Here is a 16027-nt window from a genome sequence, read left to right as displayed (position 1 = left end):
TATTTTTGAAGAATATTGCTTTGACCCGGAAACAAACGAAATGTCAGTCAGAATACCCCTTCAATGAAAGTTCGATGAAATATGTACAGACATCACTGCAGCAAGAAATCAGACATGCATGAAGGTCCAAAAGACAAAGACTTTATTATCTTTTTGTTTTAAATGTTTAAAAAAAAATGTTTAGGGTCAGAGGCTTAAATTAGGGTTGGTTGGGTTATCGGAAACACATTTTTTTTATTTGACCTTACACATGAACTGCAATTCACTGTTTTGCAGTCCATGGAAACATACACAATTTCACCCTGGACTAAACTCTCATAACAACTGCAACTGATAATATAAGTAAACATACACACACACACAGTGAATTTCAAGCCAATTTTTAATGGTATTCTTTGCACCAATGAAACTAAAAAAAGCTGGTCATAGTTAAAAGAGAACCAATCAATACCTGATGAGCGTGGGGGGTGTTTTTTGATAGACACTTGAAAAAAATAAAATTGAAGGTGCAGAGAAAAGGTGGTAGAGGGAAGGGATAAAAGGAGCAAATGAGATGTGAATTTCGATGGGTTGGAAGAAAAAATGGGAGGGGAAAGCTAGGGAGATTGGCTGCATAATAGAAAAAAGACCAGAAAAGGGACAAAAGGTAGGGCAATGAAATGTACAATGGAGATCTGATAATTACACTGTGGATCCAAAAAAAGACATTTCCAGTGACTTATTTACAAGATGCAAAGAAAAAAGAAAAACAAAAAAAAAGGAAAAATATAACTGAGAAATATACCCTTAGAATTGTTCCAAGACCACATAATAAACAGCAGTGTACGTAAAAAAAACCAAGAAACCAAACAATAGACTTTGGCTTCTCATGTACATAGTAAAAACACTAAATGGCAATTTTTTTAAATTAGATTTTTCCTATCTATCGCTAGTTCCATTCATTGTAACTGGTGACAGCTGTGATTTAACTGGAAAAAATTCATCTGCTTCGTGAACTGCCCCTATCTCGGCAGCTCTCTCACAAAATAGTAGTACATACAATGTACAAGTGTGCAGATCGCATTTCGGACTTCTCAAACTGATAAAAAAAAGAAATGTTCTAGACATTACGTTGTCTCCGATCTCTTTCGTGTCATAATTATTAAAAGATATACTACAGTATGCATATTCCTATTTATGGGATCATTATAATTATTTGAGAGTTTTTTTCCCCCTAAATTTTCTGCTGAAATGGACCTCACAACATCGACAAAGGTATAAATTATGGATTCAGTCAGAGTAGAGTCTGACAAAATTTGACTAATAGTAATAATGGCAACCTGAGCACTCTTGATCTTCTTTTTTTTTTTTTTGTAACTGCGTTTTAGGCAACATGTCTTTGTGCACCAAAGAGTTATGGCAGTTAGTCATACGACTGCGACAGACAGCAAGCAGACAACAGCTGAACCAGGCTGGCACAATCCTGGTGCCTAAAAACACTGAGTAGTTTCACACTTAGTTCTAAAGTACGCAAGTATTTGGTCCGACATCATAAAATGTAGGCATCTGTGGTAACATCTCTAGATTCTACAGAAGTCCAAGTGCAGAGCAGTTTTATGTTTTGCACATCACTAAAAATTTGACTGAGACGATTTCGGTGTGTGTGCTGCTTCGTCGGCATTTGGTGTCGGCGCTGTCATCTTCTTATATATTTCACATATCCAATAAATAGCAGTGGGCAGCATCACCATGCTGACTTAAAACATGGTTGTAACATGGCATGAAATGTGCTTGATGAAAGTGACAATGATTTGAAGCAGGTCTGAGTCCAAAGCCTTTTTGTTTTTTTGTAATTATGAAGTCCAAGGCCGGTAATTTTAAGTTATTGCAAAGCTGACCCCATCTCTGCACTGTCCTTATCAGTGTACACGTAACATGGAACTTTCAGTTGTAAAGGTGTTCATAATTTGAGTTCATTAGCAATTTTAGAAGCAATGTTTTTGAAGCCAATAGATGTTCCTGATATCCGCTTGAAGCGCACCCCATTCAAAGACAACCTAGGCAGCTTACAAACTTCCATTTCCCACTGTACAAGATTTTCCCCGTGGCCATCACCGTGTACACAGAATAACAAGAATTTTTCTCGCTGTTCATAGTCTACGCTGTTTGCATCTAAGACTCTGCGGATTTCTTGCATCATGTCGTTGGGGTCCATAGAACTGGTTGTTTTCATGCTCCATGTAAAACGTAATGAGCGCGGCTTCACCATGTCCTCACCACCTCCTCCCATAGGTGACCTAAAATTTGCATAAACACAACAAACATCCCAAAGTGAGCGGAGAAACAAAGCATGCAGTCATAGACTGGTGGGAGAGGTACAGTAGGAAAAAGGGGGGAGCCACTGTAAACAACAACACTACAGCAAAGTTGTGAAACATGCACAACTTATGGGATTCCACAGCAGACAAAATCATAACAGTACAATAGTGCTAAGCATGAGTTAGGAGGAAAAAAAAAACAAAATAAAAAAAAACAAGGAGGGTGCAGTGTCTATCATTTATTTGCTTGAGAATGAAGCCAGGCAGATTATTTTTAGAGTGACGGTGACAATGAAAATGGAACATGCAGCATGAAAGGGTTGATTGGACTCAAATGCAACAATTGAGATCAACAAAATTCAACATTGTCAGAAATCCAATTGCCTGATTCAAGCTATAGCTGCTTCAATTCATCAGTATCACTTTCATCAACAAAAACAAAAAAAGGCTGCCGATAACAAGAAAATGAAACAAGGTTTTTTTTGAAGAGGTTGAGGCAAAGATCATCGAGACTACTAAGAATACAAATCATTGTATAATGGCACTGCACCCAGTATTGATGGCCTCCTAAAACATACAGCACAGCCCTTGTACAAATACTAAGATTAACAACTCCAATTTTTTGGTCTTAAGCCCCCCCCCCCCCCCCCCCCCCCCTTTTTTTTCTTCTGTCATTGGTTTCAAATGCTCTTGAGCTTATCTAGCTTGGATCAGACAAAAAAATAATAATACTCTACGCTTGTACACTGCAATATGATTCTATAGCTACGTTGTCCACTGTTTGACATTGACAACGATAGCAATATTTGGTGCTTGTCTACAATTAGCAGAGGTAACATTTAAATACACAGACAATACATTAAATGCTATACTAGTATGCTTATTGATTTTTTTAAAAAACATTACTGTTATCAAACAGGTTATGTTGGAGAATTTTCTCACTACATTATTGCACTGTAAAGTCATTCCTAAGGAAGTATGCCTCGAATGCAAGTATTTCTGTGGCAAAATAAAGACTAACCAAAAAAAAAACAAAAAATAGGTAATGACTTTGTGTACCTAAAATTGTGTTGGCACTGGAAGGTAAAAGTCCCACTAAATATTGGGTTTTTAGTATCAATCACCTTTTACTAAATTTGGAAGAAAGCTTGCTGAAGAATGACAAATGAGAATTCTTAGTTCTCTCTACAGACGATGTATCCTGTGCCATGGTGGGTGATGCTGGAGGCCCATTGAACCTTGCATGGTGTCTTTCCCTGGTTTGACCACTGTGAAATGTACTACGGTTCGCAGTCCCCCTGGGAAATCTGGCATGGCTACCTGGGACTGTTGGTGAGGGTAAAAAGTGATGTCTATTGCCGGGCGCAGTGCTGTTCAGAGAGAGAGAATATGTTGTTGTGATCATTAGTACAGTTAACTGAATTTTTCCGTCTTATTTCATGATATAGCCATATATAAGTTTGTAAAATTTGCAAATTAAGTTTTATGATGATGCACCTTGCAAAGTCTACACAGTTAGATTTGATGTCATTGGAAACCATAGCAACTCATCCATTACAATTTTTCATTCATGGGTACATTTTTGAAATTCGGCTCACAAAAATTAGCAAGTTTAGCATATTTGTAACTGTCACATATAGGTCTAATTAGTAACAAACACTCAAGAATTTCACAACTTTGTGACGAGGCGATTGAAATCACTCAGCTACACTGATACACTGACATCAGATTTCCATTTATACAAATTCTACTGGGTAGGCTTACCTTGGCCTTGATGTATCAAAGCTGTCATCTATCGGTGGTAGTGCCATTCGAGTTTGATGACCTGGATGTCCGGACGTTGAGGCGGATTTCTGATGTCTTGGTCTTATTGAACTTGATGTAGGTACTGCTGTTGTCACTTCAAGACTGTAGATGTACAAAACAACAATTTACTCACCATACATGACTGGATGTTTCCTGAATTGCAGTCTTTAAGTCTATCCTGTGGTGCCCCCTCCCCCTAACTTAGAACTTCATGTTCAATATAGCAATGGTACATGGTTCTTTTAAGGGTGTCAACTCCCCCCCCCCCAACCCACCCACCCCCTAGCTTAGAACTTTATGGTTTCCAACGTATCAGTACAGGGTTCTTCTAGGTAGTTGTCACACCCCCACCCCCTAACTTAGAACTTTATAGTTTTCAACGTAACAGTACAGGCTTCTTCTAGGTAGTTGTCACACCCCGATAACTTAGAACATGATGTTTTCCATGTTCTTCTACCTAAATGTCACTACTTACTCTTGCCAAACACGCTGAATAATTTTTAAATATTACATTTTGATGAAGTGCAGTTCAGATTTCAGTAAATCAATGTGTGTTCACAAGAAAAATAATGTCACCCTTTCAAACGTTATTCTTATTTACACAAACTAACTTCAAATAAAAAAAATATTGATTTGTTAGACAACTTATCATGTTACCATTGTGTCGTGGGAAGGGGAATGACCTCCAACCTCACTAAAAAATCATCCAGGCACCACTAATGTAAATGTTGTGGTTCAGTGTAATTTCTAAGGTTTGAGAACGCAAGTGACAAAAGGAAGCAAAGTGGTTGACATTTGTGCCAGGTTTAGTTGAAATTGAGTAGTGGGCATCTGAAACATAGTAAACAGATGCATGGGTGGATGGACGTGGGTCATTTGTATAGCCCCCCTGCATGATAATTTGACTAGGTGTTACAATCTCAAGAAGCTGTTAACACCAAAGCAAAGCGTAATACTTTATCTTTTAACAGGAATCTGTGCTGAATTTTAATTTACAAAAAAACAGCCGTGCTAAATCCAACTGGCTGTCACATTTCAACACATGAGGTAACCATGTACCACACGACTTAAAAGTTGGCAGGTACAATGAGTTGAGTGGTACATTACTTCCTGCTGTCAACATGAGTTGTCTGTAGGGCCAGTTGTACATTTTCCATCCAGGGATTTTTTGTTTTATCTCATTACTCTTTGCTTGGTGTGGAGAACTTCTCGAGATAGGAACATCAAAAGCATGTCTCTGGGCTAGTAACTAGATAACTCAGGTGCATCTTACCTACTTGTTGGGGGCGTGTGTCTAAATGCTTTACCTGTATATTTGAATGTAACTTCATCACAATGCATGCTGAGGTAAGAAACTAGACAAAGACCGTCACTATTTTTTGTGCTCATGAATTGCTTACCTGTCACTTTGTCCATTAGTCTTGTCACCTAGTGTCAATGCTCTCTCTCCATATACATAGGTGTTCCTCCTGGTCATACCAGGTGGTAAAACACTATTCTGCTGACACAAACAGATTAACATATGCAAAGTTCATAACTGCCATATTAGCATATAAACACAGACACACCTGGTGTCAACAAACACTACATTTATAGTCTACGACTTATGGATAATCATAAGATATATAATGATGGAACTGTCAGTGCATAGAGAAAGCCTTACAGGGATCGCTAGTTAATCGGCAACAACGCATATATACTGCCATGGCAACTATTATTAGTAATATGTTTGTACACCTCTTTCAGGAGGCTTTTTTCTTTTTAGTTGCTGTTGTTATTCACACAATAATCTAGTGCTTCATTTTCATGTGAAGGAACAAGTTCCTATCTTCACATTTTAAGCAGTCCTTTTTTTTTACAATTCAGAGGTTATCACCACTCAGAGAATAAGACTTGGCCAGTCAAGTGCATAAATACCTTTTTGGAAACCTGCATTGGACATCATTATAAAGTTCAGGATGGGTCAAACATGGAACATAAAAAAAATAGAGATAGAAGAGAGAATAGCGACAATTTCAATAGAGATTAATTTTGACAATTCAAGGTCATCTAGCATGCAGTGTTAGGATTTGAGGTGGGGGGGGGGGGGTTACTGACAGTTATACAGGCAATTGGTAGGTGTGCAAGGAAATGAGTTAGAGTATTACATTTCTGGTTTAGGTTTACGTGTGCATGCTCTGGAACATTTCATTTTGCACTATCTACTATTCAATATAGTATTTGGGAGTATTAGAATCTTCTACATTTTTATTAGTATCCTCAGCCTTTCCATCTACTTGTTTGCTTTTTCATGACATGCATATGATTGGAACTGATCCCACAGACTTCGAAATCCACGTCGTAATGAACACACACACACACACACACACACGGTATACTACTCATGCTTTCTAGTACTATGATATTTGATAACATGTCACACATCAACACTTTTAAAAACAGCTGGCCCGTTTGGCCAGTTGTTTGTTTGACTGCATATTATAGGAATCACACTATGAAAAAAGGTCACTTAAAACATCTAGGACTGAATGAAGGATGTAAATGTCTTGCTTGCTTCATCCAAGTAAATGTACCGCAGGGAATATTGAGTACAGCACTGCTGGGACACACACAAGTCTCTTGACCTGTGCATTACACAACACCATGGCTAAAATTGGATCAATTATAACAACCTTCACGTTGTTTCTTAAAGCTGCAAGTAGCTGTAACTGGAATGTTTTTTGGAAACTCTTTTGATAGATACATATACAATGACTCAGTCACTTGTAATATTGCACACACTGAATAGTATTGAATCACCCGTGGTTACACATAGTGTGTAGCTGCATACATCATATGATGCAATAAATCCATTCAAATTGATTTTTGGATCCGCACCCAATGCAATAGTGATTTCAATTTTCAGTGAATACATTGTTGGTTGTCTGATAAAAAACAAACACTCCAGTTACAGCTGGTGCAGCTTAAAGGTCAGAGGTCATGGTGATCATACATGATATGAATTTCATTTTGGGACCACCTAATTGACAATTACACAATACACACAAGCACACACACACACACATTAAAGTTTAGACATGAAACATGGCGACGCTGTTATACTTGGTGAATACCACTGATTACGATTTATACAAAGCATGACAAAATTTCACTCAATATTTGCATAATCAATAAAGGCAGCTCCATCCCCTATTTTCATCACACTTTAGTCAAAATTGTAGTTTAAGTTTGCATCCTTACACAGGACTGATAAACAACTAAATTATAATTTTTCATTTTCATACATGTAAGGGAGAGAGGTGCTCACTTGGTGGCAACAACTCTTGCTGTCTCTGCAACCATGTCACTTTTCACACATACATCCCTCCGATTTCTAAAAGATTTGAGGGCAGCGGTCAACACAACAAACCGTATCCACGGCAACAACAGACACAATCTCTTCCTGTCAGTCAACATTTACTTCCATTTGTAAGTGCACTTACCTTTGGAGTTGAAGACTTTTTCCTAGATGGTATTTCAGACTTGTTAGGATTGCTGGCAGTTCCTGATGTGTCTCTGTGACCACCTGTAGCACTGTGTCCTCCTGACCGGTGCCTACTGGGTGTTGTAATACTATCTTTAAGACCATTATCTACTGTTGAACGTTTACTATATGAACTACTTGTCGACGTTGAACTAGGAGTGTGAGAACCTGTAATGCAAACAAAAAACACAAACCACAGATGAATACTTCTATTCTCATACAAAACAGATAATATATCACACATTACTGGTTAAATCAATCACCAGCAGCGGCAGCAAGCGTTGTTGTTGTGGCCGCGGTTAGAAGTCAGAGCTGATAAATACCCAGTTCAGTCTCCCGCTTGTCAGCCGTTACCAGTGTCAATTTCTGATATATTTCCTGCCACCAAGACTCTATCCCACGATACTATATGTTTACTTGTATGTATACAAGTGTGCGTGCAAGTGCATATATACAAGACGAGTCTTAAAAAAACTTGTGAATCATTCTGCATACTTTAAGTATAATACGAATCTGAATATTACAACTGTGTGAGTTGACTTATCTGAACAGACACTGTACTAGAATGTGTATCACATTCAACATGCATTCAAATATATATTTGAAATAAATTTGGTCTTCTGTATGGCCATCACTAGATGCTATCATCAGCTGACCATCAGGCAAGTAATGGATTCACACAAATTATAATAGTGAAGGAGTAAAATAGTGTAATAAAAGAGTGAATATCAAATCAGAAATCAAATGATGCTGTGACTGCAAACCATTACTGCCACGCAAAATTAACCTTATGGTGTGAAATATACAGGAGTTTATGCGGTATTTTTGTTTGTTGGTCATTTTTGTAGTGCATTACTACTGAAAATGAAATACACTGCAGTTTGACGTTCATTCTACAAGTATGCACTCCTGTCTTTTTTTTTTTACTGATACTACCATGTCAAAACAAAACAAAAGCAAAACAAGACCTATGTTGCTGGAACCAAAACGTATCACATGAATTCAAATAAATTAGCAGCGCAAGATAATAGTTAATCACGGGTTAATCATAAGTAAATATTAAATATGGTAAACTATCATTACTGGTTTGATGTTGGGGGGGGGGGGGGGGATTAAAATGGGAAAATGTGTAATTGTCATGGTGTTCTAAACACCTCCTTCCTCTTCCCAACCCCATCCATGACGATTACATGTTCTTTACCCTGTTCATAGGAAGTAAAATTCTATACCAATTATTTACAAATTTACAACTAAATTGTTACAAAATGTTAACAGGTCAGACAGGTTACTCAGGAATGTGCATTTTTTTCGCAAAAATAGCTTTGATATTCTTAGTACCTATATAAATTGTAGTCATGTCTATAAATCACACATGGACTATCCACAAACTCAGTTGGGGGCATAGCAACAGAAGAAGTAGGAAGAAATTTTAGAGGTTGTTTTCAGTGTGGTCAAATTTAGATCACAACTGTCAGAACAGTACACCAGCTGATCAATCAGCTAGAAATGTCAGCAAGCTGAGGGGTTCAACCATTTACTACAAGTTGTAGTCAGCCTAAGGAGCCATGTGTCACATTAGGTCAACAACCTTTCAAGCTGGCATTTTAGGAAGTCTTCGGCAACAAACATTTGTGACTGCATACAAGTCAATTAAAACAGTTTTTAATATTTTCAATCCTGCCTGACAGTGATACCGAGATGGTTTTCAATTTAGTGTTAATGTTTTAGCTACACATTTTCTTTTTTTGATTGATTTTCTTTCCATTTTCTTGCGTTTGGGTCAGTTTCTAGTGTGATGTGCAACCTATGTTAAGTGCCTTTGAGTATGTCCCATTATCGTTTTGAAGTGTAGAAAAAAAAAGGTACAGGCCATGGTCAAGACTAGTTCTGCTGAACTATTTCCATGGTCCACATCAGACAACAATTGTGTATTTCTTTTGTATTCTTTTTGTATATTTTGTATAATATATGTATGATCTTTGAAAGTGTAGCTTATTTTTGTTATCTGGTGTTCAGAAATAAATGTCATTAATTCATTCATGTTTATCCCTCCCTATATTTGGTCTTTGATACCTGTGACATAATATGACATCACACATGATTGATAGAAAATTGGATATCACAGACAATAACAACAAACAGTACTGGTGTACCGTAAATACAGTTTCCACACCTGTCACATTGTAACCTGTCCAACACATTCAAACATAAAAATGTGCACAAAAAAATTAACGTCAAGAACACTCCTCAGCTTCACATATCCCAATGGTGCATTTCTCATCTTACTTGATATTAGAGAAAGATGAATTTACTACAAATGGGCTTAAAAGCTTTCATGCCATTACATTTTTTTTTTGCATGCAGGGAATATCTACTACTTAGCGAGCTGGGATGGGTGAGGGTGTAATTATGCATGTGGCAGCGAAACAATATAGTACTACACTTAACAGCGTCACAATGTTTGGAAAAACCTTACCCCCGTGTACACCAACACCACCGAGTACAAGACTAGGTGTGACAGACGAAGTATTTTGCTTGTTTATGATACTTTCTGAGCATAAAATGAGAAGTTTACCTCGTTTGTACACTGCTTTGGAAGACAATGGGGGGCAACATAGAGAGAACAAAAACATTTGTTAATCATCATTATGTGTTTGTCAACAATGAGGAATGTAGCATTCCAAGAATCTCTCTGAGAAATGATTGAGAGCCCATGGGCCAAGTATGGGCTAAGTAGGTGAAAAAAAAGAAGGCAAGAAATATTCCAATGAACACGACAAAAAAACAAAGCCCCACATGACAATGAAAGATATGCTTGTAAGCTATACACATGACAATAGACTATGTGCAACTGCCTAGCTTATGCTATATATGCTATGAAATCTACCATGTTGAGGTTGGAATGGGTCAGTCTGGAACCGAGTTGTCTTAGCCACAGTGGCCCGCGGGCTTTCAATCGGTTGGAAAACCTCATGCAGATGGTGAATAGATACAATTGAATGAATGCCCACTGACCCATACTTTCACCTCCATGACTAAACCTTCTCTGTTTCTGATTGGTTGAGGAGATGCTACGATGCACCTTACCGTGTGAGGGTGACTGGCTGGTGCTGGATGCCGATAATTCACTTGAGGGCCGGTGTTTCAGTGACAGACTACTGCCTGATTGTGAGTCACCTCCCTCCAACTGAAACATAAGCACAGCAAAGTACATCATTACAAAGTTATTGACAATGACATCACGCAAATCATCAAGATGGATACATGTATATTTCTAGTTCTGGTGCTAAGTTAACTTACAACGGTAAACATTTCCAAAAATTCTTTGCTTTGGATGCACATACTCTCTAGGCTGGTCAACCAACCTTCTGTTTACTACTTGAGATAAAGTCCTACGGTTGCAATTTCATTACCTATATTAAGTATGCACTTTGCAAACTTGCCAAATGCAATGATTTTATGATGCATAAGTACGTTTTTAGAAAACATATGCAGATAATGTATTGTAATGACAGAGTTACAGAGGAATTTACGACTACTGATCAGCTGGTAGAATATGTACCCCTTGTAGTTAGAATCAGAACTATTAATTAGGTTCATCCTCCATTTCCTGTGTCACCATACAATACATCAAAACCTTCATTTGTGATTAATCATATCTGAAAATTCTAAAACATTTTGTTTGACAATTTTTTTGGGGGTGTACATTCATTTTTTTTGGTGGCAATATGGTTCAAATTACAATTCCATGTTAGCTTCATTACTGTGGTATCCAGATCTTCATACAGGAATTGAAAATTGAGACTATTTGTGAAATTAGAGACAACTCAACTGTCGATACTTGTATGTCAAATAATTGTAAAATATATTGTTTACTCCCATTATACATTTTTAGACTTCTCATCATTTCAAATTGGATCTTTCAAGGCAACAGAAGGCCAAAACAATTAATAACAAGTAAGGACATTACAGTTTATAAATACTGCTGTGTACAGTGTCCTGTATAGTTTGAAATGGAATGATGAACCGGGTTTAACACACTGAGGAGTCTACATCTGTACTATGACATGACCTTCACTTCTCTGACAACACTGCAGTATTCTACAACCAGCTGATATCATGTCATTGACTCCAGCAGCTTGACATGGGATTAACTTTTAGCTAGACATATACAAGGGTATTTAAACTGCGATTAACAGACTGGTGACTTGATGACTGTTATATCTATTAACACATGGTATGTGCATTCAATCATTTTAAACAGCACAGGTAACACAATGGATTTCACATTATCTACAGTTTTGTCTCCAGTCAAGATATCAAAAGAGTCACTGTTTGTGCTCCAACATGTCGTTGTTGTCACTTTACAACAAATATACACAACAGCAATAGTGAGCACAAACAACAACAAACCTGTCAGTCATCAGGATATGGCTTATATTTTTAAATCTACACTTGTTTATGATTTGACTGATCAAAAGATAAACCTATCTTATTTGCTATTTTTTTGACAATGTCAATGAGCAATGTCAAATTGTCTGAAATTTAATATGCAAACGTAGATATATCATTTCACGTCTAGTGTTTGATACTCGCTGAATGACGTGACAAAGTATAAATGAAAGCTTACATGTGCTGTCAAAACTAGAACAGAAGGCTAAACACAGTGTTCATCCTAAATATCATTGGGAACATATCAAGTGATAGGCTGACTTTTTTTTTTTTAAAGTGACAAGTCTATACCATGTGATGTAGGGAACTGGATCAAGGACTTGATCACCTGATACAACCAAGATCAGAGTTGTACGGAAAATGTAGTCTATGCAACAACCTTATAATTGAACCAATCATCAGTTTGTCCCTTTGAGTATACCGCTTTTGTGGAACCGTCATTGAAAATAGTTTTCACATGTATCAAATAATTGCGAGCCAAGTAAGTTACAGTGTATCACTCTCATTGCGTTCACTAATAAGTCACCCAACCTCCACACAAGGTTGTTGTGTTTGGTAAACAGATCATGAGTGGAGATTTTATATCAATATCTGTTTTTTCTAAAGTGTAAAATGGTATTACCTATAGTAATACAATGTTGCAATGACAGTCTCAAAGAATGCAACAGAGTCAATAAGTCGGTGTCTTGGTACTAACTGAGCTGCGTTTTTAAAAGGAAAAAACTAAGGTTTAATATATTTCAATTATAACAATGTTGCATAGACTACACTTTCCATACAACCCTGCTCTTGGTTGTATGATACTCACTGCTTTAATCTGTGACTATGAAAACTCATAAGGCATTATTGGCAAAGAGATGCTGAAAAACTCTGGGAAGAAAACTGTGAGGTTTGCTACGACTGTTGATTACTAGAGCTGTAATGATGTTACGGCTCTTATAAACATCAAATAGTATTATCATCATAAGATGACTCAGATTTCAAGAGTGCAGAACAACTGAAGAATGAAATTTTCTTCTACAATTTTCACTACAATTTCAAGATGGTAAACTGCTTTGTGCATAGAACTTTGTTTGACTAACTTTCTAACTCATAAAAACAGCAGGTCTTGTCAACTGGGGAAAAAATAATTGTGTGTTTCCAATAACACGGTCTTAAAAACTAAGGTAGGTAAGTGAGATTTTAGTTTAGTGCATTTTATCTGTTTAATTGTTTTTTTTATTTTTGAAAAATATTGCTTCAACCGAAAAATGTCGGCCAGAATACCACCTTCTGTGATAGTTTCATGAAATATATACGGACATTGTTGGGGAAAGAAAACAGATGTGCATGAAGGTCAGGAAGAAAAATAATTTCATATCTTTTTTGTTTTAAATGTATAAAAAAATATTTAGGGTCAGAGGCTTAAACTAGGGTCAGAGAGGTTATCGGAAACACATTTTTTTAATTTGACCTTGGTCATCTATGTTCACAGTATTTATCTTAACTGGACATCATTGTGGAACAGACTGATGTCAATTGACTATCCATATCAATTCACAGCATCAACAGTAGTAGCTAACCCATTCCACTGAAAACAGTGTAGCATAATAACAGAATTTCAACAAACAAATAAATGAACAATTATTATTATTTCCAGACTGAGAGATAATAGCAAAATAAGATGTGAAAAAGAAGAAACAAACAACAACACAAAACTAAACAACTGACCTTTAGAGAACCATGCAGAGGAACAAAACAATAGGATATCAATCAATGTTGGTGGTGGAATGTTTACAGATGGTAGTAGGTAGCAAAGACAACTGGAAAAGATACAAAATTCTTACCCTACTGACCTCAGATTTGCGACGACCTAATAGTAAATATGTTGCCATGACTTCATCGTATTTATTTAGTGATAACGAGTCCTCTATCTGTTTCTTTGTATACCCCATGCCTAACATTATATCTATTCTTTTATTGTCATTAATGTCCATTTCAGGCTCTTTGTATGGTTTCAGTTCATCGTCTTCGTAGCCTACATTCATCCATTTGTCTTTCATTATTGACTGAAATTGAAAAAAAGAGAGCAAATCACAGGTTACATAAATAGCCAGTGATGTGTCACATACTCATGGCCAGTGATGTGTCACATACTCATAGCCAGTGATGTGTCACATAGCCAGTGATGTCACATACTCATAGCCAGTGATGTGTGACAGCAGTGATGTCACATAGCCAGGGATGTGTCACATACTCACAGCCAGTAATGTGTGATATAGCCAGTAATGTGTGATATAGCCAGTGGTGTCTCATAGCCAGTAATGTGTCTCATAGCCAGTGATGTGTCACATAGCCAGTAATGTGTCTCATAGCCAGTGATGTGTCACATAGCCAGTAATGTGTCTCATAGCCAGTGATGTGTCACATAGCCAGTGATGTGTCATATACTCATAGCCAGTGATGCGTCACATAGCCAGTGATGCGTCACATAGCCAGTGGTGTCACACAGCCAGTAATCTGTCACATAGTCAGTGATGTGTCACACTAAGATCATAGTAACTGTCAGAAGGCTAGACAATTGATGATATGTCAGTACAATTCTGTTGATATTGTTGGCTGATCACAGCTCAGTTGACATGTTTGGGTCAATATGATACTTGCATAAAGCAATAGCATAGCCCTTTTTCTGTAAAACATGAATTTTAAAGTCATTTCGTGAGCCATCATAAATGAACGCTCGGTATCATAAATCTTATATAGCTCATACTTCACTTCCCCATATAGCTAAAACATAATCCAGAATGTGCAATACTGTATCATTTAAATGAATAAGTAATGAGTAATGCCAGATATCTGGGTATAGACGTACTCTCTTTGCACCTACCTCTAGGCTTGCTCTCTTGAGTGGATTCAACACCAGAAATCTCTTGAGAAGATTCTCACAATCCGTAGACATGTAGAAAGGGATACGATACCTGCCCCGCAGTACCCGTTCCCGTAATTCCTAGAAGCAAGTCAATTTCGCATAAATTTAACATATGTATGTGTACAGTTATGCAGACACAAATTCCCATTCAGGACTATCTGTAAATGTGCTTTGTAATATCAACAATTTACAGTCTACAGATTATAAGTGTCACTATGGTGATCTCATGGTTATTGGATTTTTAATGAATTTGTGTACAATTACCATATTTGAATTCATTATAAATGAGGAAAGAAAAGTGACACGTGTAGGAATTGAGCCCACGTCCCCTAAACACTAGTCAGAGTGCTCTAACCAGCTGAGCTAACGTGCCAACTGCTAGATAACGTAGATATGGTAGATACCATATTTCCAATGTTTTGATTTTAAACATTACAGTTTTGGGTATGTTATCTTTTTTTGATATAGACAAACATGTTTCTTGTATTCCCTGAAACACGAGAGAAGTCTGAACAAGTCTTGACAGCGACTATGGTCACATGACCGCACTGTATTTCTTCATTCCACAGGTGGGTATCCATGACAACACAATGGTGAATAAAACTAATTGTGGTTGGACCTTTACACTGTTCACGATTCTTCACGCTATACTTCTATGGGGAGAGGGGGTATCTCAAACTATTGGGAGAGATATTCAAAGGCAAACTTCTCACACTGTTATGTCAGCAAACTTAGAAATGGCTACAAACCTTTAAATTTTGTCCATCAAATGGAAGTGAGCCACTGACTAATGTATAGAGTATAACACCTAAACTCCATACATCCACTTCAGGACCATCATATTTTTTGCCTTGGAAAAGTTCAGGAGCTGCATATGGAGGACTGCCACAAAACGTGTCCAATTTACTACCTGGTGTAAATTCATTGCTAAAACCAAAATCTGCAATTTTGATGTTCATGTCACCATCCAACAGTAAATTCTCTGCCTGCAGAATACAAAATGATCCAAGGTGAGTTTGCAACATACTGATTGTCAGGTAA

General features: G+C 37.2%; 1 protein-coding gene across 2 annotated transcripts in view; it reads right to left on the bottom strand.

Moving 5' to 3' along the window:
* Positions 1–364: 364 nt before the first annotated feature.
* The window catches only part of LOC144453555 (MAP/microtubule affinity-regulating kinase 3-like), a 33102-nt gene continuing 17439 nt past the window's right edge, over positions 365–16027 (bottom strand). The window contains exons 7-16 of one of the 2 annotated variants that reach the window (XM_078144872.1): positions 15736–15972; positions 14945–15064; positions 13914–14126; positions 10642–10813; positions 10202–10216; positions 7586–7794; positions 5504–5601; positions 4062–4205; positions 3422–3667; positions 365–2276 (exon numbers count right to left, since the gene is read on the bottom strand). In XM_078144872.1, coding sequence (XP_078000998.1) covers positions 1940–2276; positions 3422–3667; positions 4062–4205; positions 5504–5601; positions 7586–7794; positions 10202–10216; positions 10642–10813; positions 13914–14126; positions 14945–15064; positions 15736–15972 — 1791 coding nt within the window. In that variant the 3' untranslated portion in view covers positions 365–1939. Of the gene's footprint in view, positions 2277–3421; positions 3668–4061; positions 4206–5503; positions 5602–7585; positions 7795–10201; positions 10217–10641; positions 10814–13904; positions 14127–14944; positions 15065–15735; positions 15973–16027 lie in introns of both variants that reach the window. The other variant, XM_078144873.1, reaches the window with a different exon arrangement.

Source organism: Glandiceps talaboti, chromosome 2 (genome assembly GCF_964340395.1).
Source record: "Glandiceps talaboti chromosome 2, keGlaTala1.1, whole genome shotgun sequence".
In the NCBI taxonomy this organism is placed as follows: domain Eukaryota; kingdom Metazoa; phylum Hemichordata; class Enteropneusta; family Spengelidae; genus Glandiceps; species Glandiceps talaboti.
The sequence above is the reverse complement of the archived record's forward strand: the minus strand, read 5'-3'. Positions and strand labels throughout refer to the sequence as shown.